The sequence below is a fragment of the Onthophagus taurus genome, chromosome 8 (assembly GCF_036711975.1).
Source record: "Onthophagus taurus isolate NC chromosome 8, IU_Otau_3.0, whole genome shotgun sequence".
NCBI lineage: Eukaryota > Metazoa > Arthropoda > Insecta > Coleoptera > Scarabaeidae > Onthophagus > Onthophagus taurus.
In genome coordinates, this window is record NC_091973.1 from 8,570,808 (window position 1) to 8,598,649 (window position 27,842).

Below are 27,842 nucleotides of genomic sequence, written 5' to 3' on the forward strand. Positions count from 1 at the left end.
GACTTCGAAGACGTCGACAGCCCTAAGTGTTGTACACGATATTTGGGAGGGCCGAGATTATTTCTTATATCATGAACATAGCTTGGGGCGGCCGACGTCTTCGAAGTCGGCCGAGATTATTTCTTCCACAAAGTTGTTAATGATATTACTAGGGATTTGGAGCATCAAACCAAGTCTACCCTGCTTGAAGTTTATGGAAGAGTTATCTCGGCCGACCTAAGTGTTGTTCACGATATTTGGGGCGGCCGACGTCTTCGAAGTCGGCCGAGATTATTTCTTATATCATGAACATAACTTGGGGCGGCCGACGTCTTCGAAGTCGGCCGAGATTATTTCTTCCATAAAGTTGTTAATGGTATTTTTTAATGGCACTCGGTATTTGGAGCATCAAACTAAGTCTACCCTGCTTGGAGTTTATGGAAGAGTTATCTCGGCCGACCTAAGTGTTGTTCACGATATTTGGGGCGGCCGACGTCTTCGAACTCGGCCGAGATTATTTCTTATATCATGAACATAACTTGGAGCGACCGACGTCTTCGAAGTCGGCCGAGATTATTTCTTCCATAAACTTGTTAATGATATCACGCGGAATTTGGAGCATGAAACCAAGTTTACCCTGCCTGAAGTTTATGGAAGAGGTGTCTCGGCCGACTTCGAAGACGTCGGCCGCTCTAAGTGTTGTACACGATATGTGGGGCGATTATTTCTTATATCACGAACAATACATATATATTTTACTTAGGGCGAAATTATTTTAGAATATGGCAGATAATAGAATATTAAATGTTATCTATAACATTTTGTCATATTTCCAATAATAATCAAAATATTTGCTGAGGCAATATAGTAATAATAATTTGATGATGAATTAATTTTTTGGCATTTATCATAATTTAGGTATAGTTTGTTGAGACGACAGTAATCAAAATCCTCCTGTAGTCTAAGACAGTCCAGATTAGACCCGATCCTTGTGAATATTTTATTATCGTCGGAATAGAGTAAAAATACAAAAAAAAATTAAAACAAGAAGAAATATCGTTTATGTACATTATAAATAGTAAGGGTCCAAGATAACTGACCTGAGGCACACCGGATGTTCTAGGTTTGTAACAATGCTACCAATCCTGACCGCCTGATTTCTGTTAGATAAATACGACATAATCCAATGAACAAGACCATCTGGAATATCAAAGAAAAGTTTCTGTACAAGAATAGTATGATCGATTTTGTCGAAGTCAGTGTAGATTGCGTCAATCTGAGTATCCTCGTTTAAAGCAGAATGAATAAACAACATTTACATAGGAATTAACCCCAATTAAGCCAACGCTGTACACTTAATATCATATCAACCCAAACTGGTTAATATATTGCAAAGCGGTTTCGGCTAAACATAGTACCAAGAATCTTTAATTTTGCCTAATTATTAAGAAAGTATGTGATGTCGCTTAATTAACAACACTTTTACAATTAACATTAAGTCAACCCAAAACTTGTTAAGACAATGAAGCTATAGCCCAAGTATCATCTTTACAATTAATATCTGTGTCTTGGTGCAAAGAAATGTGGCGTTGTAACATGTAAGCCATTGTGGTACCTTGAAGCTCAACTCGGGCAGAAGATCAGGGGTATCCAGCATGCCATTAACAAGTTTGAAAAGGAAGATCAAGTCAGAAACAACTCGACATTGCTGTAGAGACAATAAGTTGAAAACTACGCAACGCCTATCGTAATAGCAGTAAAAGGAAGATGAAATTTATGTTCCAAATAACGCACAAAGCGTCTCTGAATAGCTTCAATACTATCATGATACACCGCATATATGGGGTTCCATATTACAGAACCATAACATAGCACACTGTTGACTAATGCTAAGTAAATAAACCCCAAGTTATGTAGAGATTTCTTTACCATGAATCCTAAGTGTTGTTCACGATATTTGGGGCGGCGAGATTATTTCTTCCATAAACTTGTTAATGATTAATTATCACTCGGTATTTGGAGCATCAAACCAAGTCCACCCTGCTTGAAGTTTATGGAAGAGATATCTCGGCCGACTTCGAAGACGTCGGCCGCCCTAACTTTTGTGACCTTAGCAAGGTTTTTGGTCTTGTAAATCATGACATTCTTACTAAGAAATTGAATAAATACGGAATAAGAGATAAGGCCTTTAACCTGCTAGTTTCATATCTGGATAAGCGACAACAACAAACTCACTGGAAAAGTGAAATATCGGAGTGGAAGAGAGTCGAAACAGGAGTTCCGCAAGGTTCGTTTCTTGGACCGATTCTTTTTTTGATCTACATAAATGATCTGCCGGATTTTGTAGTATCAGATTCACTCTGTCTTTATGCGGACGATGCTTCCTTCGTAAACGTGGAAAAGGATATTGAAAAACTTCAGAAAATAACTAATACAACAATGGTTGAGGCAGAAAAGTGGTTCAACTCGAACAAATTACAATTAAATAAAACTAAAACCAAGTTTTACAAATCAAAAGACCAAATTCCTTGGCGTGGTGTTTACGGAGACCTTGAGTTGGTCAGAGCACATATCTCGGCTTAAAAAGAAAAGTTTTCAAACTACAAAAGAAAGCGATAAGAACGCCACTATCAACAAAATCAGAGTTGTAGAAGTCATTTTGAAACTAAAAATACCGACATTACCATCCTCATATATACTTATGTGCCTAGACTATATACACAAAAACAGGGATTTACTAATCACACTTACAGATGTGATGCACCAGACAAGGAGATGACACCAAACTTCCATACCACAGAATAATAACATCACAAAAAAATTTCAACTATATATCTATAAAGTTATACAATGAATTATCACCCCATTTCAAAACATTGAATATGAAGAGTTTTAAGAGACAGGTCGAGAAAATGCTCTTAGAAAAGGAATTCTACTCCATAGACGAATACTTTGCAGCAATGAAGATAATCTAATGAATACCTATTGAATATGCGTCAAGTATATACATATTCAATAAATTTATTATTATTATTATAAAAAGTCTTCACTCGGGATTTGGAGCATCAAACCAAGTCTACCCTGCTTGAAGTTGATGGAAGAGATATTTCGGCCTTCGAAGACGTCGGCCGCCCTAATTGTTGTTCACGATATTGGGGGCGAGTTCAGGCCGAGATTATTTCTTATATCACAAACAATACGTGTTGCGAAATTATTTTAGAATATGGCAGATAATAGAATATTAAATGTGGAACAACTTTCCTTCTATAATATTTTGTCATATTTCCAACAATAATCAATAAAATATCTACTGAGACAATATGATGATGAAATCGCAATTTGGATTCCAATATAATGCCACGATCTTTTACTTTATTCGCGGACCGGATAGCAGTACCGTCAGAGTTGTAAGGAAAGATTCGAAGTAAATGTAATTTTTTGGCATTTATCATAATTTAAGTAAAATTTGTTGAGGCGACAGTAATCAAGATTCTCCTGTAGTCTAAGACAGTCCAGATTAGACCCGATCCTTGTGAATATTTTATTATCGTCGGCATACAGTAAAAACTTAGAAAATTTAAAATAAGAAGGAATATCGCTTATGTACATTGCAAATAGTGATGGTCCAAGATGATTGCCCTGAGGCACATCTTATGTTATAGGTTTATAACCGGAGATAAATTAGACAAATCAGTTAGATAAATACGACATAATCCAGTGAACAAGACCATCTGGAATATCAAAGGAGAAAAGTTTCTGTACAAGAATAGTACGATCGATTTTGTCGAAGGCTTCGGAGTAGTCAGTGTAGATTGCGTCAATCTGAATATCCTCCTTTAAAGCAGAATGAATAAAGTTTACATAGGACAATACATTAGACTCCACCTATCGCTCAGGCAGGAAACCATGTTGTTATTATAATTAATATTTTGAAAGATGCGGCTCTGACTGCTTTTCCGTCTAAGACTGTTGCGATAAACAAACGGGATTCATTAAATATTACTTAGTTTAATTCTCAATTTATGCGGCATAAAGATACGCTTGCTTTTTTATGTGAATTATATAGACTTGATAAAGATCAACGCACACTAATTGAACGGAATAACAACAACAAGATTATTGACAAGATTATTGTAAATCTTAAAAGACAACCTGCAGCAATATGGAAAATAATTAACTCTAGTAATACTTCTGACAACTCTACCAAAAGAGTTAGCTGTTTAGATGCCGACCAGCTAAATAATTTCTTTTTAAATCTCCAGAGATAGACTGTATCACAATCTCTATTAAAATATCTTATGCAACTTAAGTCTGCCTCAAGTAATAGGAGCCAGGGAGATTGGTGGTGAGGGTGAGACAAGTGACATGTGATAGGGATGTTTGAAAGAGGCTAAAGTCTAAAATGGGACTGTAGCGTTGTGAGAAAGAGAGAGTTAAAGTAATAGCATATAAATTAACCCCAATTAAGCCAATGCTGTACACTTTATATCAAATCAACCCAAACTGGTTAACATATTACAACGCCTCAATTTTCACGAATGTTAATTCCGTTTTTACAGTTTACAGTTTGTTGTTGAGAAGTGTATGTTGTTTATATAACATGTGTTTACATTTTCTGAAGTGAAGAAGTAATTTTTCTCAGTTGTGGTTAATTAATAAATAGTTTATAAACATTTATAGCTATGTAAATTCCGTACGTACATATGAGATCACTGTGTTGTTTCATACATTTAAACCTAAAATCACGTTTTTAAGTTAATCCCAAAGGAAAGAGCAGCAATATAATTATTCTGCTTATAGGAGGTGGGATATTAGTTTCGTTGTACCTCGGGACATGTCAAAAACTACAACATGGTATATTCATGTGTTATTATCTATATTTTTGGTAATAATGTAAGTAATAGCTATTCTTCGTTATTCTTCCCAGAACAATGCCTGCAATAGATGTTGGCGCATTGGAAAGAGCTGTGAAGGAGGTTACAGATACCAATGCAAAAGTGTGAATTGTAGCTGAAATGTTTGGAATTTACAAAACTATTCTTTTTCGTTATGTCTCCTTACACCGGTCACAAATTGAGAATAATGCACAGGAAAATTCAAATAATACATCAAAAAATGATATTCAAAAAGTGTTTTCTGTTAACAAAGAACTCTAGTTAGTCGATTATTATTTACATGCAGCTCGACTTCACCAACCAAATAGTTGGACTGGAAACCAGACAGTCGGAGAAATGTGTTAAGAGATTTAAGAAAACGGCATACAAATTTGAGCTTTAATCGGCAGACTATGTCATCTAGGACATTCTAGGAAGTGTTACATCCAGTGAAAGAGGAATTAACATTCTACATGCTTATTGGAGGATCCATTGGCGGCGTAAATCCATCTGTATGGTCTAATGAAAGCCTTTTGACTATTAAGCCTTGATAATCAGGAATCGCATATTTTGATTCCAGCGATTAGCTTAGCAAAGGAAAATTGTAATGCTTCGCACAAGCTTCCATCGTGCAGTGTTTGACTCTTACCAATCCTCTTATAATGCTGCCTTAAACCGATGGCTACTAGAACATGCTGGAAAATTTACTAAATTTTTTACTAAGGAGAATATTGAATTCCCTTCAATGACCAAGAGATTAGAGATGACACTTCAGGGGGTGATATCAGTGATAGCAGTCAAGATGAAAAAGTCTTAAGCGTGGAGTCTAACAGTAACTTTTTTGCAATTTATGCTGGAACGAGATAAAGAGTATGATGTCCTCATGAAAGACATTATTGGAAAACTTCCACCTTCGGGCATTCAAGGCTCATAATTTTTAATATTAATATCAAGTTGGATTTAAGAGTTACTAAATCTGCCAGATCTTCTTCTCTTAGTTCATAATCATGTTCCTCAAGCTTTTCAATATCTATGTTGCAAATTAACATTCTGCAAATTCTTTGCTGATGTGACAACTCTTGGCCAGCTTTTCCTCCAGCAACCATTCAATGTGGTTTGGTGATAAAATCCGAAATATATATATTTCGTAATATTACAACACATTCTTATTCACTTTTCCAACTTCTTCCGGGATTAACAAATAACCTGATAATGTTACCATTCGATTTGAGATGTTTTGACGCACATCAATAATCATTTTCTAGTATGTTTTAATCAGTTCTCGACTTAATTATGCGAAATTATACATTTATAATACACCAAAAGTTTACTCGAGGTAGATCGGGAGCGAAGTTTTGCATTGTGTTCACCTTTGGGTGTTAATATTAATAATAGAGGAATGAATTTGTATTTAACACTATTCCTAAACAATAATATGTAACATAAGATAAATAAATAACTTGCTAAATCATTTCCTTTTTCATTCACAAAATTATTTTAAATTAGATTTTCTAAGAAATAAATAAGTTATGGGTTATCAATGATTTTTTACAATATTTATAAACCAACGTAATTTCTGAGAATCATTTCATTGATTAAAAATAGAAATTAAAACAATTTTGACGCGAAAAAATCATATCAGCATACCGTTATCGTCTAAACGAAAGTTTGAAATTTTAGACTATCACTTTTAGGAATTGATTTATGTTTTAACAAATTGTTTTGTTTAATAAATTTCGACTAATAATTTCCATTCTTATTTCAGGTGAAATATGGTTAGGTTCGCTAAAAACTAACGTCAACATGTGGTTACAAAAAATTTTCGTTTTTACCTTAATAATTCTTAGTATTATTTACGGCTCATATGCAAATGACGACAAAAATGGATGTAAGTATTTTGTTAACAAAAAAAGAATTTTTTAATTTTAATTTTTTTAAATTTTTTTAATTTTTTTTTACAAACAATTACAGATTCCATACCGACCGGTGATTTAAATTTAGAGTACGGAAAAGATGAAATAAATGTAACATGTGTCATAACGAATGAAGAGGTGAAAGAACAAAGAATGCGAGATCCTAGTAGTTTGAATTTCACCTTCTGTATTGGTAAAGATTTTGTTCCAGAAAGTCAGGTAATATTAATGTTTGAACTACAACTAATACTAGAACTAGAATATTGCAAGTTTTAACACTAGACCTAGAAATAGAAACATTCGTGTTTCTTATTATCGATTATTAAATCGATTGCTTCTTCTGAAAAGGTTGTAAATAAGCTGACAAATCAGCGGGTTTTCCTTTGCCATAATAAATACCGTGTTGTATACAGAGTGTTTCTGTATTGTGGCATAATTTTAATCACAAATATTAGAGTAAAAATGATTATGATTCGTGTAAAAATTTTTGATTTAAACCTATAAATGGCTTCAAACTTAAGAAATGTTCAAACATTTTCTTAAATATTTTCAATATGGTTTATCTTAGAAAGACTAAATTTGGCAAATAATGTAATGTTATCATAAGAAATCGTTTAAAATCACTATTGAAAATATCGAACCACGGGATCAATGCTATACAGGATGTTCACAAAGGTTATTTCTTTAAAAAAATTTTATTGTCATAAACCTTTAAATTTTCCATCTGATTCTAAAAGTCTATTTCATTTTAAAATTATTTTCACTCTTAGACATTTTTGATTATACGTATCGTTTTCGAGATATTTGCAAAAAGATACAACCTCGATTTTGGAATATTTATTATTTGGAAATGTAAGACAGAAGTATGGAAATAACGGGAATTAGAGCATTTTGGATTTTGTGGCAGATCGTAATACTGATAGTACGTTGATAGCAACAGTTTAGACATTTCAGAATTTTCTGATCATCCGTTGCAAGTATGTACAGTGTTGCCATACTGTGATGAAAAAATTACAGAAATTTACAAAAAAAAATTACAGACAATAATTAATTTGGGAAATGCTGAAGAATAATTGTACTGAAGAAAATCCAGATTTTATGCTACGTTGAGTAATAATTTCCGGAATAACGGCCGGAATTAAAATCGAATCAGTGCAAAAAAATGCAAACATTTATTTAAAATATCATAGCACCAGTTCTATTTACACTAGAATTATAAAACAAAAACGGCAAGAAAGACAATACAAATACAAATATATCCATACTTATTACAAAATAAAAATATATACCGGGTCATATGGGAAACTTTTGTCTATCAGATTAGATAAAATATTAGTCGTAAAAAATTTTTTTTTGTGTATTGGTGGAATGATTACATTCCAAAACCCTCCGACAGATGCGCTATTCGCAAAATACCGCTTATGATATATTTTCAACTTTTGCTTACAACTTTTTTATTTTTGAAGATATCGAAAAGGTGTCTTGACATTATTGTGACATTTTTTTACATATATTTCTAAAATATTACTTAGATTCTTATAAAGTTTATAGGAATACCTGTTACCGTTAAGTTTCCCATATAATGCGGACTTTTTAGGAGACCTGTATACAGCCTGATTCAGAATAAGCGCCTTATTTTTTTTTAGCCACACTATGGGTACTACTTTCAAAATATTTGGCAATAATATGTTTTAGGACATTCTCTACACGAGGGTGATTTTCAATTGGACGAATTATTTCAAAACGGCAACTGTCAACTTTTTTTTTAAAATGGAATGCCAAAATTTTTTTTTTATTATTCAGATCCTAAAAATTCATTTCTTTCCCCGTCAAAAAGCAACCTAACATTTTAATCTAGTAGCGCATAAATGTTTTACACTCGAAATAAATAAATAAGTAGATGTTTATTACAAAATAAAGTTTAATTGTTTCTTTTGTGTCTAGCGCTACTTGATATTTGGACAAAAATAACATCGAGTGTAAAACATTCATGCGCTACTAGACTAAAATGTGTGCTTTTTGATGAGGAAAGAAATGAATTTTTAAGAAAAACAAAATACTATTCGTATAAAGAATGTTTTTAGGATCTCAATAATAAAAAAAAAATTTTGGCATTCCATTAAAAAAAAAGCAGCCATTTTGAAATAATTCGTCCAATTGAAAATGTGATATCACCATCGTGTAGAGAATGTCCTAAAACATATTACTGCCAAATATTTTGAAAGTAGTACTCATAGTGTGGCTAAAAAAAAATAAGGCGCTTACTCTGAATCAGGCTGTATAATATAACAAAATAAAGAAAGTATACATTTAGTATCTAAATCATGCGAGCTGTATATTGTTTATTTACAGTTACACTACACTATACTATACTAGTTTGTTTATAATACACATATCGTTTATAGATAATAGATTATAATTTCACTAAAGTGTGCCGTTTTTCAAAACAGTCAACCACGCACAGACCGACATTGCATTTTTTGCAATAATAAGATGTGCGTTTACGTATTTTTTTGAAGAACACACACGACGTCTTTGTTTGTATTTTGAGGGCCAATGTTTTGATTGTTTCTCAGCAAGGTGAGATAGTTGTCCTGCAACAAGATTTGTATTGTCGGCTTCAATAATCAAATTGCGCACTAAATTTTCCTCCAACTGATTTTTGCAGCAGATACGCATTCAGAATGGTTATACAGGGTGTTTCGGTGACTCGGGGAATAAATTTAGCCACATATACTAGAGTGAAAATGATGACGATTCATGTAAAAAAAAATTAGTAAAAGTCTTCAAATTTCAAAGATACAGGCCATCAAAGTTACGAAATTTTAACACACTTTTCCAAATATCTTAAACACTATTTACAGCAAAGCCCTGAAATTTGGTACAGTATAAATCAATGTCATGTAAAATCTGTTAAGCAATTTATGAATTGGATCTGTTCGCGGGAACAATGCTATACAGATTGTTCCTAAAGTTTGTTTGCCCAGAACTTTTTTATTCTGTCATAACCCTACATTTATTTTTGCAGTTTCTAATAGTAAATTTAGTTTAGAAACTTTTATTACTCTTAGATAACATTGATAAAAATCACCATTTTCGTGTGAAATGCAAAAATGTTGGGTTCCGATTTCAATAATAGCACTAAAACAAATTTTTGAACATTTCCTTTAGTATTTTTTATTACTTATCTTGTTATTTTATGTACTTTTTTTTATTATTCCTGTTAGTGTTGTCGTTTTTTTTTGTTTATTTTTTGTTGATTTTTAATTTATTGTTTTTGAATTCTTTTATTAAACCAACTAAAAGAAATTAAAAATGTGATTTATCTAAATCTACACTTGGACATGTTGCATACATAATAGTTATGGCAGCTGAGTTCGATTTTCACTTGTCATTGCCAATTCAGATTATTTATTTATTTATTTATTTTAGTGTTATTGAATTCGCAGCCTAACATTTTTGCATTTAATACGAAAACCGTGGTTTTTATCAATATTCTCTACGAGGGATAAAAATTTCTAAACTAAATATACTATTAGAAACTGCAAAAATAAATGTACGGTTATGATAGAATAAAAAAGTTCTGTGCGAACAAACTTTAGGAACAGCCTGTATAGCATTGTTCCCGCGTAGCGATCCAACTCAAAAATTGCCTGATGATTTTCTGTGATATTAGTTTACACTGTACCAAATTTCAACGCTTTACCATAAATAGTGTTTAAGATATTTAGAAAAACGCGTTAAAATTTCCTAACTTTGATAGTCTGTATCTTTGCAATTTGAGGATTTTTACTAATTCTTTTTTACATGAATTGTCCTCATTTTTACTCTAGTATATGTGGTTACATTTGTTCCCCGAGTCACCGAAACACCCTGTATATAGTAAATCGAAAAATAATTTTTTTGTCCATTTCCACGTTCGCCTGCTAATTCCATAACTATTGGCCATTCTGTCTGACTTGTCAACATACCCCATATGTTTATTGTAATCTGCAATTACATGAGGTTTTATAGCATTGCCAAAATTATGCACAAAATTTCCTTGTATTGGAGGCGTGTGCATATTTGTTAGTAAATAGACATCTCGTTTGTCTTTCCACCGAACAGCAGATAGATTTTTCCTCACTCGCATAACAATGTCCCTTTTTTCAATTTTAAAAACTTTGGCCAATATCTTGGGGAATTCCCTTTCTATTATATATAACTGTTCCGCACGCATTTATTTTTTGCTCCAGTAAGTCATCAAATAGTAACGGGGAGGAAAAGTAATTATCCATAAATAGCTTATGGCCAACACCTTCCACTCTTCTACCTAGTCGAAGTACAGTGCGTTGCCGTGATTTCTCCATTTGCCAGTTGACTTTGTTTTCCTAAATAAACCGACATATCAAATGTGTATCCTAAACAATCGCAAAGTTTGTAAATTTTTATTCCTACCCTCCCTTTGAATAGCACTATCACTTCATTGACCGCAATATTTTCTGTTGGGTAATAGAGTTCGCCGAATTTATTGTTTTAAGTATTAAACACTGTTCTGATTTTCCACAGTCGGTCATAATCCAGGTCTTCTCTATTTGGAGGATCACTGTTGTCGGCAAAATGAAGAAAACGCAAAATATGAAAGAAACGGTCGTTCCAACTAACTTGTGTTTATTCAAACAAAAAGATAAATATAAATATGTCATAAGCATAGTAATAGATAAATACTTATAAATAGATAAAGACTTTGTTGTGCTTGTTTATTACTGCACAATTTATCAATATCTGGATGAATCAATGTTAATTGGAGACGCATCAAGTCGATTTCTGCACTTCGTTTTTGTAGCATTTTGTAGTATTCTTTTACGGCGCGTTTGGAAATTTCCGGATATCCATCCAATAATTTTATCCAAAATGGACCAATGCCATCATATGCAAATGTAGATTTTAATTAACCTTCCTTAATTGGGAAGGTAGATTTTCAACCCAACTTAAATTATTGCAAGTAGGTGGAAAATATTCTGGTCGAATACTAGACTTATATAGGTTGCTAAGAAATCGTTTAAATTAGCAAAACATTCTGTACTATTTTTGGTGATGCATTCCTCCCAAAGCGTAAGTGTAAATTTTATCGAGTTTACTTTGCTTGCACTGTTTGGTCCTCGAAGTGAAAGATTAACGTCGTTCAGATACTAAAATATGCCTGAAAGGTTGTCTTTATTTTGACACCAACTAATGTCATTAATTCATGATGTGGATCCTTGTTATCAATATATGTATATAAAAATAATTAAACTTATATTTATGCTTTTATTGATATGTTAAGTTTTACACTTTGCCTGACGCGTTTCGGCGATCTACGCCATCTTCGGAGGCTTTCGTCCTTTTTGGTTATGTTATGTAGTACATAAAAATATTGGTTTCTTTTTTATGTGGTAAAGTTAAGATGCTTCTTGCAGGGATTATTTTCAAACATTAACATTTAATGGGCTGGATTACTACTTGTTTTTCTCGGGAGCGAACAAATTGCAGAAAATGGCGTGCTAGGTATTCAGTCAAGACTGTTCGAAAGCTTCCGAAGATGGCGTAGATCGCCGAAACGCGTCAGGCAGAGTGTAAAATTTAATATATCAAGAAAAGCATAAATATAAGTTTAATTATTTTCATAATGTCATTAAGTTTTCTAGCAAATTCACAGTTAAAAAGATACGAATTTCATCAAGCAATTCCTAGAATCGGGTTAGAATCTTTTCCTTCAATAACCATCTTACATCAGTATGAAGAAGGAGATTTTTATGGTCATCACACAATAGGGTAAATACCCTGGGTCTGGATTTGATGAAATTAACCAATTTAACGGCGTGATTAAGAACTTCTTGCTGGTATCCGTTTAAGAGCGAGAGCATGGCGATGAAGACAGCTTTGATGTCTGAAACTAGTTTCTTTATACGTGTTATTACGCCCTTTACGACACCAACCATACCTTTGGTTCCATCATCACTACATACAGCGTGTCCCGTATCTTCCGCATCATAGGATTATACGGTTGTACGATACATTATTCTGAAGCGATCTTTCTAATAAATTTTATTATATTGTTTATTTATTATTTGTTATTAAATTTTATTATAACCGCAGAGGAACTGTTTAAACGAACTGTTTTTCGTCCAATCAGCAGATATCAGCAGTACTCACCAATAGATTCGTCACGGAAAGAGAAATAAACTTTGTCGGTGAATCAAAGTCGTCCGTTATTGGTCGTCGTTAAACACTTCCCGTGCGGTTATTATAAACATTTCGAAAAAATTTTATTAGAAAGATCGCTTCAGAATAATGTATTCTACAACCGTATAATGCTCTGATGCGGAAGATACAGGACACGCTGTATATGATGGCATAAATTTCAAGAAATTGAATATTTTTCAAAGTTTAAGTAAATTAAATATTTCTTCACATGTTGTTTGAGCTGGCAAAGTAGCTCATAGTAGTGTAGATTCATCCATTTGTAAAGTAAAGCCATCTTTAGCGTCTTTCAAACCATTCACTAGTTCCGCTTCGCAGAAATCTGACATGTCTTTAATTCGTCGTGAAATCGTCGTATCAGATAATGGGTCCAGGTCAATTTTGCTTGCAAATTTTTCATCAATCATGGATGTGATTAAATCTTTTGCACAAGGTTGGTTCAATACATTTTCTTTTAAAATATTCGCTTTTTCCAAATGACGCTTTAACTTTGCAGGATTTAAACTGCTGTCGTTCATATATTACACAAAACCCATTTGGCTCATTTTTATCGCCAATCCAAGTAAATCCAATATTCATATAGTCTTCATCATACTTTCTTTTTTTTCGGCTTGTTAATCCGGACTTATTTTCTTCTTCACTGTTATCCCTTGGGTTTTATGTTGGCGAAAAAATGGTCGAACAAGAACCCCTAAAGCGTTTGAGTGGAACCCTAGGATTCCGCGGAACACAGGTTGAAAAACACTGCTGTATAGCATTGATCAAAAATGATCTTAAACGATTTTTAATGATAACATGGGTAACACGGTTCAATAATAATTTAAAGCCATTTCTGTTTTGTAGTAAGATCTATCATAACTTAAAATCAACTTAAATTATTTTGTACTTCTTGATTTAGATTCCTACCGGTTTCGGTTTATTAAACCATTATCAAGGTAATCACGTCAGTTATACTAAAAGATCAACAACATAAATGAATGAATACTGGACATTATAAACATCGACTTAATACAAAAATATTATTAACACATTAAAAATATTTAAGAAGAGGTTTATAATGGCGGGAACCTTGATACCGGTTTAATAAACCGAAACCGGTAGGAATCAAAAACAAAATAAAAACATCAAGAAGTACAAAATAACAAGTTTTATTGGATTTTGTTATATAATCTTGATGAATAATGGAAAATTTACAACAAACTATCATAACTTAATAAATTAATGAATTTCTCCATTGTCTTCAGGTGAATTATAGTAATCGGTGAAAATAATACAGAATGTATTTCTGAAGATTAAATTTTATTTAACCTTGTATATATATATATATATACTATGTATATAAATGTATATATATATATAACCTTGTGTTTAACCTTTTATTTAATACTTGTTTTTTGACATTCGTACAGCGGTGTTGATGAAGATTTATTGTATAGTCAAAAAAGAATATTTTGTAATAATTTCGAACATCCTAGTTCTAAAAACTTTGCATCTACAATTGTTTAAATGTACAAAGGAATTTTTAATAGGTTTTAACGTTTATTTTGTATAATTTGACAAGTGAACACGACATAACTTCTAAGGGCCGCATTCAGAGACGATTCTACATCATGTAGATTCTACAATTGTAGACCAAGAATCGGTTCGGACGAGCTCGGCATCTGGGCGATCGACGTCGTCTCGACTCACGCTAGGCGTATAGCAATTGATAGCAATGAATCTATCACACTTTAAAGAAAGCGTTCGTATGTTTCGATCATTTTTCGAAATGAGAAAAAAATTATAATTAAAAAAAAAAGATTTTACTTTTAAAACCATATTTTTTATTATGTTATTAGTATTAACAGCAGAATATTTTAATTTTTATAATACTTTTTGTTTAAATTTAACACTCCATGGGTATTAGAATAATATGTAGAACACATATTTAATAAAACAGATAAGAAACCGAAGATTCTATCCTTCACAATTTATTTATTTACATATTTGTTTTAATTCTGTATATCTTGTAGTTTTTCGATAGTGTTTGTGGTTTTGTTGTAATAAGTGTTCAGTATTAGCGTTATTTTTTCTATTTGTAGAGTAGGTACTTTGTTTTCATTATTATATTCGGTATATATATATATTTTTTTTAAGTTTAGTGTAATTTTAATTATTTTTGTATTTTCGTAGTGTAGCCTATTGTTATTTCTTTGTTTTATTTCTACTTTTGTAAAGTAATTAATATTAATTTTTATTAATTTTTACTGTTTTGTAGTGTAGGTATTTTTCATATTGGATTTCTTTTATTTATTTTTAGGTGTTTACTATTACTTTTAATAATTTTTTCTTTTTGTAGTGCAGGTGCTATTTATATTTTTTGAGTTTTTTTTATTATTAAGACGACGATTTTAACGAGTTCATCGAACACATATATGAAGACCAACTTTTAATATATTTTTTTGATACTTTTTTTTTAATAACATTATTTTTGTGATGTTTGAGTACTTACCTGTAATTTTGAGGAGTATCTTCACATCAATGATATTGATACCCGATATACAGAATTAAAACAAATATGTAAATAAATAAATTGTGAAGGATAGAATCTTCGGTTTCTTATCTGTTTTATTAAATATGTGTTCCTACATATTATTCTAATACCCATGAAATGTTAAATTTTAAACGAAAAGTATAATAAAAATATTGTGTCGTTAATATTAATAACATAATAAAAAATATGGTTTTAAAAGTAAAACAATTTTTTTTAATTATAATTTTTTTCTCATTACGAAAAATAAACCAAACATACAAACACCTTCTTAAAGTGCGATAGATTCATTGCTATGCACCTGGCGTGACAGATTCTCGGTCTACAATTGTAGAATCTACATGATGTAGAATCGTCTCTGAATGCGGCCCTAAGAATCTTCTCTGTAACATAATAAATAGAAGTGACATGCCTCCAAGTTTTCTTCAAGAATTGAATTCCCTTTTGACGGTAAATACTTGTTAATTGATTTAATGCGTTTTTGTGAAATTTTCAATACATGTTTTTTAATTCGTAGCGAACAACCTGAAGACGATTATAGAATAATCGAAACCGGTCGTTGAGAACAAAAATTTTTTAAATAAAATTTAATCTTCAGAAATACATTCTGTATTATTTTCACCGATTATCATAACTTGTTTGTGTGAATACAGATTATTCTTTTTTTTTTTGGAGCTATATATTTTATATCGCAGTTTCCACACGCACTGTAAAATTTGCTTAAACTTCAGTTTTTAAATGTAAATATAAAACTAATTATTAATTTTTTTTTATTTAGATAATAAGAATAAATGAAACTGTTATAAGGTATGTAAATAAAAGTCCTAAGATGATGAGTATGTTTTTGGGTTGTGTCTACTACAATTACTCGATTGCATTGAATAGTATAGTAGTTGGATGTAAGTTTAATTCAAAAAAATAATTAATTTTTTGTAATATTGAAATTTATTCAAACAGCTAAACCGCATAACGTCACCGACTTTGATTGTATCGGCTACAATTTGGAGAATTTAACGTGTAGTTGGACTCCGGATTTGAAAGCGCTATATGCTGTAAAGTATACGTTAACCTATTATTATAATAACAAAACGCAGCGTACAACAGAATGTGGTGAATATACGAAAGAAAATAATAAAACTTTGTGCGTTTTTTCCACAAGGAAACAACCTTATTATCGACCATCGCACGATATAATTTATTTTATTTTGAACGGTTCAAATTTCCTTGGTGAGAATATCCAAACGTTCGAAATCGAACATTATAAAAAAATCAAAACCAGCCCGCCGGCTAATTTACGAGTGGAGAACTCCACGGTATCTTCGTTGTATTTGTCTTGGGATATACCGGATAATATGGTTAAAACTCACGTTTCTTTGGAACACAATATTACTTACACGTTCAATAACAAATATTTTTATATGGGCAAGGTGTTTAGCACAAGCTGCGATTCGAAGCGAATTTACGCTAATTTAACCGATTTACCCTATGCTTATGTTTTGTACAACGTCAGGGTTTATATGAGATTGAACGACACCGATGCTACCGATATGTGGTCAAAAAAGGCGTTTATAATTCATTTAACAAACGGAGCACGTAAGTCTTTATTAATTTATTATTATGATTAATCAAAATAATTTTTGTATTTTTTTTAAGTGCCGGGTGCCCCAATCGCAAATAGAAGAGCGTTTTATAACGAAGGATTACGTGTCGTTATTTATTGGAGTCAAGTGGATGCTTTGTATAGGAACGGTGCAAATTTAACTTATATCGTTTATTGTAAAACGAAAAGTTATGATTTGAATGTTACAACAACAAACGGGTACTACGAATTAAATAACTTGAATACGAATCGCGAGCACATATTTGAAATTCGTTCGGAAAATCATGTTGGGAAATCTTTAAATTATTCTGAAATTGTAATACCGCCTCTATATAACCCCGAAATGGAAATGGATTCTCCTGTTTTAAAAGAGTATTCGGAGACAAAGTATGGATTATCCTGGTCACCACCATCTAAAGGGGCGGAACATTTGGTAAATTACACCGTCTATTGGTGTGAAAGCTCAAAGCGGGCACAATTTCATCTTTGCTCAAATATCGAATGGGCAACGGTACCGGCAAATGAAACCAGCTATATCATTCCGGTATCTCGCACTAATAATATCGACATGGCAATAAGTGCGAACGGTAAACGAGAGAGTACATCCATGAAATGGTCGCAATGCGTGGTACGTCACGACGATAATTTATTACATAAACCATCGTTTGTGTTAAACGACGCAACACCATCAACTACATCAATAACTATCAGTTGGAAATTAAGATGTATGGAAATAAGCAAAAAAATTAAAAATTATGTTATTGAATATTGTGAAGTGGCGTTAGTACAAACATGTTTAAACCCGACAAAAATAATAAGATTACCTATGAGTAGCATTAAAGAGACGTCTTACACCATTAAAAATTTAGAATCATATACAACATATAGAGTAGGCGTTTACATGGAAGATTCCGACGGGAGTTCTAGTCTTAGTGAACAGACGTATGTTACAACTTTAGAAGGAAGTAGGTTTCTTAATTTTAGTCACAACACAACAATTAAATTAATTAATTTCTTATAGGACCACCTAGACCTATCAATTTAAATATTACAAAGGTAACAAACAATTCAATTACATTTGAGTGGTCTCTTCCACAAAAACCCATCAGTAAAGTAATTCGTGAAATTAAGGTGAAATACAACAACCTCTATAAAAATGTCGCTCAAGCCATTCAGACCGGGACTGACGATTCCGTTCAAACACAAAACTTTACCTTAACAGATTTACTAAGTTACGAAACTTATAATATATCGATTTCGGCTTGTATTGACGAATGTTCAGACTATTCAGATGTTGTTTCTGCGAGAACTAAAGTTGGACGTAAGTTTTTTTTACCAAAAATTTAAATTATTACTAATTTTTTTTTATCTAGAACCGAGCCGCATCGATAAAGTTAATTATTACTCATTAAATACATCCATAACTTGGGAAAAACCGATACAACCTGCTGGAACTATCGATTATTACGAACTAGTAGTGAGTTTAGACGAAAAACCTTTACACAAAGATCCGCAACGCGTAAATACAACGATGCATATTCTAAATAAATGTAGTGATACCTCACCCTATGGAACCGTTTCTTATAAAGTACGTGCAGTTAACATTGGAGAAGATGGGGAAATATATATGGGAGATTGGAGTAAAGAAGATAGACAAAGATGCCAGAAAGTTAAAGATTACACTGTTACTATTGCTATTAGTTTTGCATTGTTTCTTATTTTGATTATGGGTTTCGTTTTCGTCGTTTTTGGAAAAAAGTAAGTATCATATATAATAGCACATTAAACTTAGTGTGTAGAGTATTTCATAAAAACTTGAATCTGCATTAATCGTCGAAATTGTTTTTGTACCTATTCTCCACCGATTTTAAATTCGAAAGCTTATTCTTTGGCCAATATAAAAGTGGAAATCAATCTTTCCCATTAACCTTGAACACTAACTGGCGCAGAACTTGATAGAAATACACAACATTCTTAACAAAATTTATTTAGGGGTTTGAAAGGTTAAGAAACAATAGAAAAATAATAAAAATTCATTTTAAAATAGAAGAATGTTTTGTTAGTCGTCTTCCCCTTCGCTGCTTGGAAGTTGTCCTGTGGTTGTCGGCTAATCCATAATAGCTGAATAAAACTATATGCTTCTCTCGTATACAGGATGGTCCATTTAACGTGAGACAAGCGATTATCTCTAAAACGGTTCATTTTACATAAAAATGAAACAAATGAAAGTTATTCTGTGCGAAGGGGAAAACCATATGACAATAAAATCTTTTAACCTTGACTTTATTGTCAAGGTCATATGAAGGTCACGCCCAATTTTTTAAATGGCACCCTATGTTTTTTATTGCAAAATCTGAATCTATGGATAAAAGTAAAATAAGTAATAATAAGATTACCGCGATAAACATTATCCTTAAGAACTAAAGTAATTTATTGAGATACACGACAAGGCTAGATAATTAAAAAAGGCTTCCTTTTATCTTTACCGAGCTTTCAGAAATTTTATTTGACTACAATATTGAGACAACAAAAGTTATAAAAAGTTATCTTAACAACTTACAAAAGTGGATTGCACATGGAACTGAACCAAAGTTAAACATGAGGTCGCAAAAATTGAATTGCATCTTTTTTTATAACTATACTTCTCAAAATTCACAAAAAGTGATGAATTAGAGATCAAATAATACTAAAAACTTTTTAAAGGGTTAATTAATAAAAGGAATAATTAAAAGGAAGCCTTTTTCAATTATCTAGCCTTATCGTGTTGGTCGTGTATCCCAATAAATTACTTTAGTTCCTAACAGTAACGACCGTTACTAAATCCTAAATTATCCTTAAGGACTCAGGTGATCTGGCAAGTCAGGAAACAGGACCTTCCCTTCCAATCCATCGCCTAGCATAATCCCGATCTAAAGCTTCACGTGCAATATGTGAATAATGTGCTGGACATCCATCATTTTGCTCAAATCTACAAGTAACGTTGGTAAGACGTCATCTAAATTTCGGTACTTCTTCCCATGCAGCATACCATCAATAAAGTATGGACCGATCAATTTATGCCACACCAAACATTAACCGACCAAGGTCGTTGATGTTCGACTTCACGCAAGCATCTCGGATTTTCAACGTTCCAATAGTGCATGTTATGTCTATTGACTTGTCCTTTGTTTGTAAAAGTAGACTCATCCGAGAATAGCACGTTAATACGATAATTCAACCAATTAAGTCTCTTTTATTATTAAAGCGATATTCTGAAAATGCCGACATAAGCAGTTCTACAAACTCTTGTTTTTTATGCGTTATTCTATTATCAAATTGACAAAAGCGGAGAAATGGAACCTTTTAGACCTCTTTCCAAACATATTTCCGACGAGCCAGGTCACCTTATGTACCTCTCTGGATTTTTTTTATTGAGCATTCTTAAATAGTACTCTAAGAATTAAGAATTAAAGACAATGTATCGAAGCGGGTAGGAAAATGTTTAAAAATTCATCAATCTTATTTGTTCTTACTAGATTATAAACGTTAATTAATTGTTTCTGAAGAAAGATGTTTTGCCGTTGTACTGGCAAAACCACACAGTAAAATTTTTTTATTTTACAATAATTAATAAATTGTTCGTGACCTTCATATAACCTTGAAAATAAGATCAAGGTCAAAAATGTTATGAAAAATGATACGGGGATATATGCGGGTAAAATGAACCGTTTTCGAGATAATCGTTTGTCTCACGTTAAATGGACCAGCCTGTATAATGTAGACATTTTTTGATGTCAGCGATTTTTTTGTCATTATTTGGTAAAGCCAAGGTACCACAGTTTACTTTTCTCAGTGTAAAAGTGCGCTGAAGCAATCCACAAATATACTGAAAAGCTTTTACTTTATTTGATTCGGTGATAATAAACTGATGCATGGAAGATAACTTGAAGCTTAGTTTGTCTTCTTTTTTGACGTGCCTTCCATAACTCTCATCTGCAATGCATGATTTCTTGTAAAATGTAGGCCGCCACTTTTATTGTATTAATCTTCCTGTTTTGCTTGAATTTTTCATTAATACCTCATATTCATCAGGCGTATAGTTTGCGTAAAAGTTTCTTAATTGCTCCAAAGTCTCTGTCACAGGGTAAGGATGAATGGTCCCTGACAGGAAAGAAATTTCTACTTTTTTGAAGATTTTCAGTTCCACTAAGGCCATACACATTTTTAGCAATATATGATTTTAATTTTGTCCACTACAACCGTCGGAAAAGAGAAGATTTTCTTGATCATCTCTCTTATCTTATCTTATCTTATCTGTTAATATAACTCAGTAATAAATGCATGTCTCTTTTTTTTTAAATTGTTCGACTGCATTAATTCGATATTTTGTCTTCTACGCCTAATATTTCTTTTTTCGATAAGTGCTGTCAAAAATAAATCTTGTACATCCTTGTTTGGTAATTCATTAAAGTCTTGAATGATTTGCATAAAATCGTTATTGTCAAACTTTAAGAAACATCCAACTTTGCAAATTGCAGTTTGGGCCTGTCGATCTGGAAGCGGCAGTTTTTCCTGAAATCAGAAGTCAACTTATTTTTGCATACAACACTATACAGTCTCTGTTGACGAAGAAAGGAAGTTGTAAAAAAGAGCCATGTGATTCATATGTCCCGTTCTTACAAAGTACCAGATTTAAAGACAGCCAAATCTACACTATCGGTTTGAGCTTGGAACTCAGTTTCTACATATTATGTGGGACCAAGTACACTGATCATTTTCCGCCATTAAGTTCATGTTTTCAAAAAATGCCAGATAACCCCTTTTTACATCTGCCGATTGAATTGAAAGCTGGGGTCTGGCTGAATGCGAGACCACGATTTCATCTAATTTTCATACTTTTCTCGATATTGATGCATCTGAGAGCAAAACTGAATGAGAGCAATATTGTTAAGAATGAAATTTGGCGGACGCCTTGAAGTCAGCCGAGATATCTCTTCCATAAACTTCAAGCAGGGTATACTTGGTTTCACACTTCGAATCCCGAGTGATACCATTAACAAGTTTATGGAAGAAATAATCTCGGCCGACTTCTTGTCCATGATACTTGAGCGGCCGACGTCTTCGAAGTCGGCCGAGATATCTCTTCCATAAACTTCAAGCAGGGTATACTTGGTTTGATGCTCCAAATTCCAACCCAAGTATCATAGATCATGATGCGAATTAACAACTTGTAAAACTACAAGAGATGTTTTTGTCAATTTTTTACTTCAAGATTAGTGGAAATTAAAAAATATGTATACAATTAACAAGGGTGAAGTATTTTATGATATACTGCGATTTTATTTAATTGTATCTACCTATATGTTTATATACAGGTGGTCTGTTACTAATGGGACACAGAGGAACAGTGAGTTCCTTACATTAAATTGTTACGATTTATATTAGTCCAATTGTTAATAATAATGAAAATACAGATGATTAAAGTTAATACTTTATTTTTGCTTTTCTTTAAATATTTCGTTTTCTCTTGCATTATGACCATGAAAATTGGTACATTACCATTTTTTTAGACGATAAATAATAATTTGGTATTAGTTTTGTTTAATCTTTCAGATGGCACTGCTTACCTTAAAAAACTCCTTTAATGTAGACATATCTTTTTCATCGTTAAAATATTTGCAACTCACACAACTTGAAACAGTTTCTCAAACATTTTTACATAAATTTGGTATACCTACCAATCTTCTCTAAAGTTCTCCGTTTCACTGTTTAAGAGCACTTTGCAAAATTTAATTATGCTCATTAAAAAAAAAGATTTTATTTGGTCAAATACCAGACTAACACCGTCAATTGGCATTAAGACTAGAGTATTAATGCTAATTTACAGTGAAAATTATTAAAGAAAAACGGAAATAAAGTACAAAATTTACCCATCTGTATCTTCGTTAATAAAAAATAATTGAATGTAAGGAATTCACTTTTGCTCTGTGTCCCATTAGTAACGGATCATCCTGTATAAGACTTATGGTTAATAATTTTCAAGGAAAAAATCTTGCAAATAATAAATTGAATTGACACAATAACAACTTTTAATATTTTACCGAAAACTCCGTGTGTCAATTCAATTTTTTAATTTCTTTTTAGAAAATTATTAACTTTAGAACGCTAACATCTCATATTAAAATTAATTAGTGTTTCAGAAAATAAATTGTAATTTTGGTTAGAAACTTTTTTGTGGACACCTATATTATCAATTTAATGGTGAAAAAGCTCCCCAAACAAATAGCACATAGCAGAATTATGATTTTTTCCGAACTTTATACACACACTATAATAAAAATTTATTTTAAGGTAAAACCGCAAAATACCGCAAGAATTTCTAGCAAAATCTACAATAGTAGGCCTTATACTACAACACGTATACAATATTATTTTTGAACAATGTTAAACAATTTATTTTTTGCCCATCTAAATATCGTAATATAAATTATTTTCTCAATTTAAACATATAATGTAATCATATGTTGCTTTCTGTATATTATACAATTCTACTTACCACCAGCAATAGATTCTATAATAAATTTTCGAAATATATTAAAAAAATGTAAAGGAAAAAATTAATTAAAAAGGTGATAACTGTTTACTAAACAATCTTGACAACTAAAATATTTTGGCGGCGATTGTTACAATAATTATATACAGGATGTTCCGATGACCCGGGGCATAAAATTGCAAAAATGGTGACGATTCGTGAAAAAAAATTATTATAAAAGTCTTCAAATGGCCAAGATATGGGCCATCAAAGTTCAGAAATTTTAACACATCTATATATTTTCAATACCATTTATGGTAGAGCGTTGAAATTTGGTACAGGGTAAACAAATATCAAGCAAAATCATTGAACCAATTTTGTATTTATACTCTATACTCTGTATTTCCCTAAAATTTGTTTGCTCAGAACTTTTTTGTTCGCTCGTAACCCTACATTTATAAATGGGATGAAATTCTCCATATTTCAAATAATATAATAATATAGGATGTATGTAAAAGTAAAAACTTTTTTGAGAAATATTAAAATATTTTAATTCTATTCAAGTACACATGTTTCATCTTCAGTACATAGAAAAATTATACAATATAATGGAATTAGTTAATAGGTGGGGTTCAGGAGTAGATCTAATTTCTTATAATTAAATTTACAATTAAATTTAAATTAAATTTAACAAAATCACAGATTAAAAACTTCAACAATAAAGATAAAATCTTGGAAGGTATCGTATTTTATCTTTATTGTTGAAGTTTTTAATGATTAATGTTAATGATTTTTTTTCACTAATCGTCATCGTTTTTGCTCTAGTATATGAGGTTAATTTTATGTCCCGAGTCACCGGAACACCTTGTATAAGGTGTTTCAAGGCACCTTGGAGTTTACTTAATCAAATAGCAATAATTACATTTTCAATCTTATTCCTTAAATTTTTCCAATTTTGGCCGAGATTTAAAAAAATTTGGCCGCCCAAGTATCATAAACAATAGTTAGGGCGGCCGATAAGTATTGTCCATGATACTTGGGCGGCCGACATCTTCGAAGTCGGCCGAGATCATTTCTTCCATAAATTTCAAGCACTTGGTAGACTTGGTTTCAGGCTCCGAATCCCGAGTGATACCATTAACAAGTTTATGGAAGAAATAATCTCGGCCGACTTCGAAGATGTCGGCCGCCCAAGTATCATGGACAATACTTATGGCGGCCGACGTCTTCGAAGTCGGCCGAGATATCTCTTCCATAAACTTCAAGCAGGGTAGACTTGGTTTGATGCTCCGAATCCCAAGTGATACCATTAACAAGTTTATGGAAGAAATAATCTCGGCCGACTTCGAAGATGTCGGCCGCCCAAGTATCATGGACAATACTTATGGCGGCCGACGTCTTCGAAGTCGGCCGAGATATCTCTTCCATAAACTTCAAGCAGGGTAGACTTGGTTTGATGCTCCGAATCCCAAGTGATACCATTAACAAGTTTATGGAAGAAATAATCTCGGCCGACTTCGAAGATGTCGGCCGCCCAAGTATCATGGACAATACTTATGGTGGCCGACGTCTTCGAAGTCGGCCGAGATCATTTCTTCCATAAACTTTAAGCAGGGTAGACTTGGTTTCACGTTCCGAATCCGAATTGTAAAATTACTAATTCATCGAATTTTCATATATTGCTCGATATTTATGCATCTGAGAGAAAAGTGTAAAAGTGCAATTTTGTACCAAAAGTTTTTTTTTTCTGAAGTGTCCCAAATACCGTGCTTAGATTAACTAAATTATTGGGGGCTAACTTCGTATAGATGTTTTTTGTACATTATTGATGTACATTGGTGATAGATCTCAGAGAAGCATATTCTGGATTTCCTTGTAGGAGCTATCCTTGTAGAATCTCTTTCATCCTCTGGACATATCGTGTCCTTGTTAACTGTTTGAGCTTTGCTTCGTTGTTCTCATGTAACATGTCAAATATTAGCTTCAAAGTTTTAGTTGCCTATTATGATGTTTCGTCCTATCCAATTTCGTGGTTCCCTAAAAAACTCATCTGTATCTGATACATTGAGGTCCATGACTTCCTTATTATTATCTTCTTATTTCAGGGCTTATGTGGTTTCAAGTTTTTTTGTTATGCTTATTATGTAAAAATTTTTTCAACTTGTATTTAATATTACAAATATTTTTTGGTTTAGATGTTACGTGTACATAATAACAATGAAGGATGTTCAATTCCAACTACCAGATGGTTTATATGAAAACAAAGATCGTTTTCCTCGAGGAAATGAACTAGATTGTATGAAAGAACCGCAAGGAGATGATCAATTTTTATTAGATGATAAAGATGGTATAAAACGAAGTGGGGATTCAAGTGGTTGTAGTTCAGGTCAAGATAGCGCCGAATCAGATTCCGGTACAAGTTTGGGAAGTTCGAGCGATTCCGGGACTGAACAACCTCGAACGAAAGACGACGATCATCTCGTTGAAGCTGTTCCGTTAGAAGATTTTAGTCTTTCAACGTCTGGGAATGGACCTACAACGTATTGTCAGTTGGGATATCCGAGTTCTCATTCGGATTCGAAGGAAATGACACCATTTAGTTTCCCGAAAGTTGATATCCCGCTTATTATTGGTAATGAGACGCCTGGTTCTGATATTTCGCCGTACATCCGGTGTGAGCAAGTGGAATCAAGGTCGATTAATCCGGGTTATGTGGCTAATCCGATTCCTACTTCCGGTTATGTACCGCATACCGTTGAGGAGAAAAAATCTGGTTATGTTCCTCATCCAAGTGTTGAGAAAAATACCGGATATGTAATGGCAGCAGAAAAAAATTCGTTAATATCACCAAGCAATGAGAACAAAGGATATGTTCAAGTAGCTGATGTGAGTAACTCTCAGATGTTAAATAACGAAAATTTACCGAGAACTAACGGTTACGTTAGTTATGGAGATGTAAAAAGTTTGCCAGCGTCACCTGAGATGAAAGCAACCAGTGCATACGTGCCACATAAACAGTTGGATGAAGTGTTGAACAAATAGTTTGTGTTTTTTAATGAACATAGTTTGTGTTTTCTTGTAAAAACAATAAAAGGATGAAGAAGAGACTGTTTTCCGCGCTGACTGCGTTTTCTTTTACAATCACTCTGCGAATATGATGAAGTTATTAGGTCTTTACATTTTGCGTTTGGGATTCTGTGATTAGGTTTGTAAGCCTTCCTGTGTTTATTATTATTAATTCATTTTTTTCTTATAATTTTAATTTGTGTACATAAAGTTTAATATTTGTATATATTTATAAATATATATAAGATTTTTTTTGAATGTGGTTGGAAAAAACACTGATGATCGGTGCCTTAAGATGACTGAAAGGTTTTGTTAAATTAGATTAAAAAACACCTATTGCCATTTCTGCAAAAACTTGCCAGTTTACTCGTACATATAGATTTATGTATATTTGCTTGGACGGAAACGTATTTTCACCTTATTTATATACAAATGAATCGATATGTATACACACACGCTCACAAAACAGGAAAAGAAAATGAAAAGAAAGAAATTTGATGTTCTATGGATAGTGTTATATATTCTAATACTTTATAGTTTTACATTTTTCTTTTTTTATACAAAAAAATGGGGGGGATTTTTGCAATCTACCAATGTGAATGGAATAAGCCCGTTTTATTCTCAGATACTCAATGGAGCGTAGCGATAGTAATATTCTTGTTTATTAATTTTTTATCATGTAACGTTCTAATTTGTTTTTAATCGTGCTTATTACATTGGTCTGATGTTCAAATCTAAACTCCTCCGTTCGTTGTTTTGCGACATATATCGTATTTATGTATTTTACACAATATATAGATATAAATATATGATGTATACAAGATATGATGATGCTAAATTAATTAATGGATTAACGTTTATTTTTCATAAGGATTCGTACGACTTTAGTTTATATAAATTGTAATGCTTGTAATGTTCCTTTGTCACTAATATATATATCATGTATAATTATGATTATTTATTTCACCTTTTTTTTTTATTAATTCATTTCATTAGATATTGAACGAAGCGAAAATGAAATATGCAGATGTATATGTCGTAGGCAAATTACAAAATCCGGCTTATTACAATAATCGCCGTCATTTTGCAATGTGCCTAAATAATTAATCGGCCTAAAATTTCTTGGGCTTATTATAATAAGCGCACA

At 32.3% G+C, this 27,842-nt stretch overlaps 1 protein-coding gene across 1 annotated transcript in view; it reads left to right on the forward strand.

Annotated features, from left to right (window-relative positions):
- LOC111413907 (cytokine receptor domeless) overlaps nucleotides 1-27,643 on the forward strand; it is a 29,948-nt gene extending 2,305 nt beyond the window's left edge. Inside the window, exons 2-9 of the mRNA XM_023045043.2 lie at nucleotides 6,619-6,741; nucleotides 6,825-6,985; nucleotides 16,297-16,417; nucleotides 16,476-17,111; nucleotides 17,172-18,083; nucleotides 18,140-18,439; nucleotides 18,492-18,876; nucleotides 25,825-27,643. Coding sequence (XP_022900811.2) covers nucleotides 6,657-6,741; nucleotides 6,825-6,985; nucleotides 16,297-16,417; nucleotides 16,476-17,111; nucleotides 17,172-18,083; nucleotides 18,140-18,439; nucleotides 18,492-18,876; nucleotides 25,825-26,671 — 3,447 coding nt within the window. The 5' untranslated portion in view covers nucleotides 6,619-6,656 and the 3' untranslated portion in view covers nucleotides 26,672-27,643. The remainder of the gene's footprint in view (nucleotides 1-6,618; nucleotides 6,742-6,824; nucleotides 6,986-16,296; nucleotides 16,418-16,475; nucleotides 17,112-17,171; nucleotides 18,084-18,139; nucleotides 18,440-18,491; nucleotides 18,877-25,824) is intronic.
- The last annotated feature ends 199 nt before the right edge of the window (nucleotides 27,644-27,842 follow it).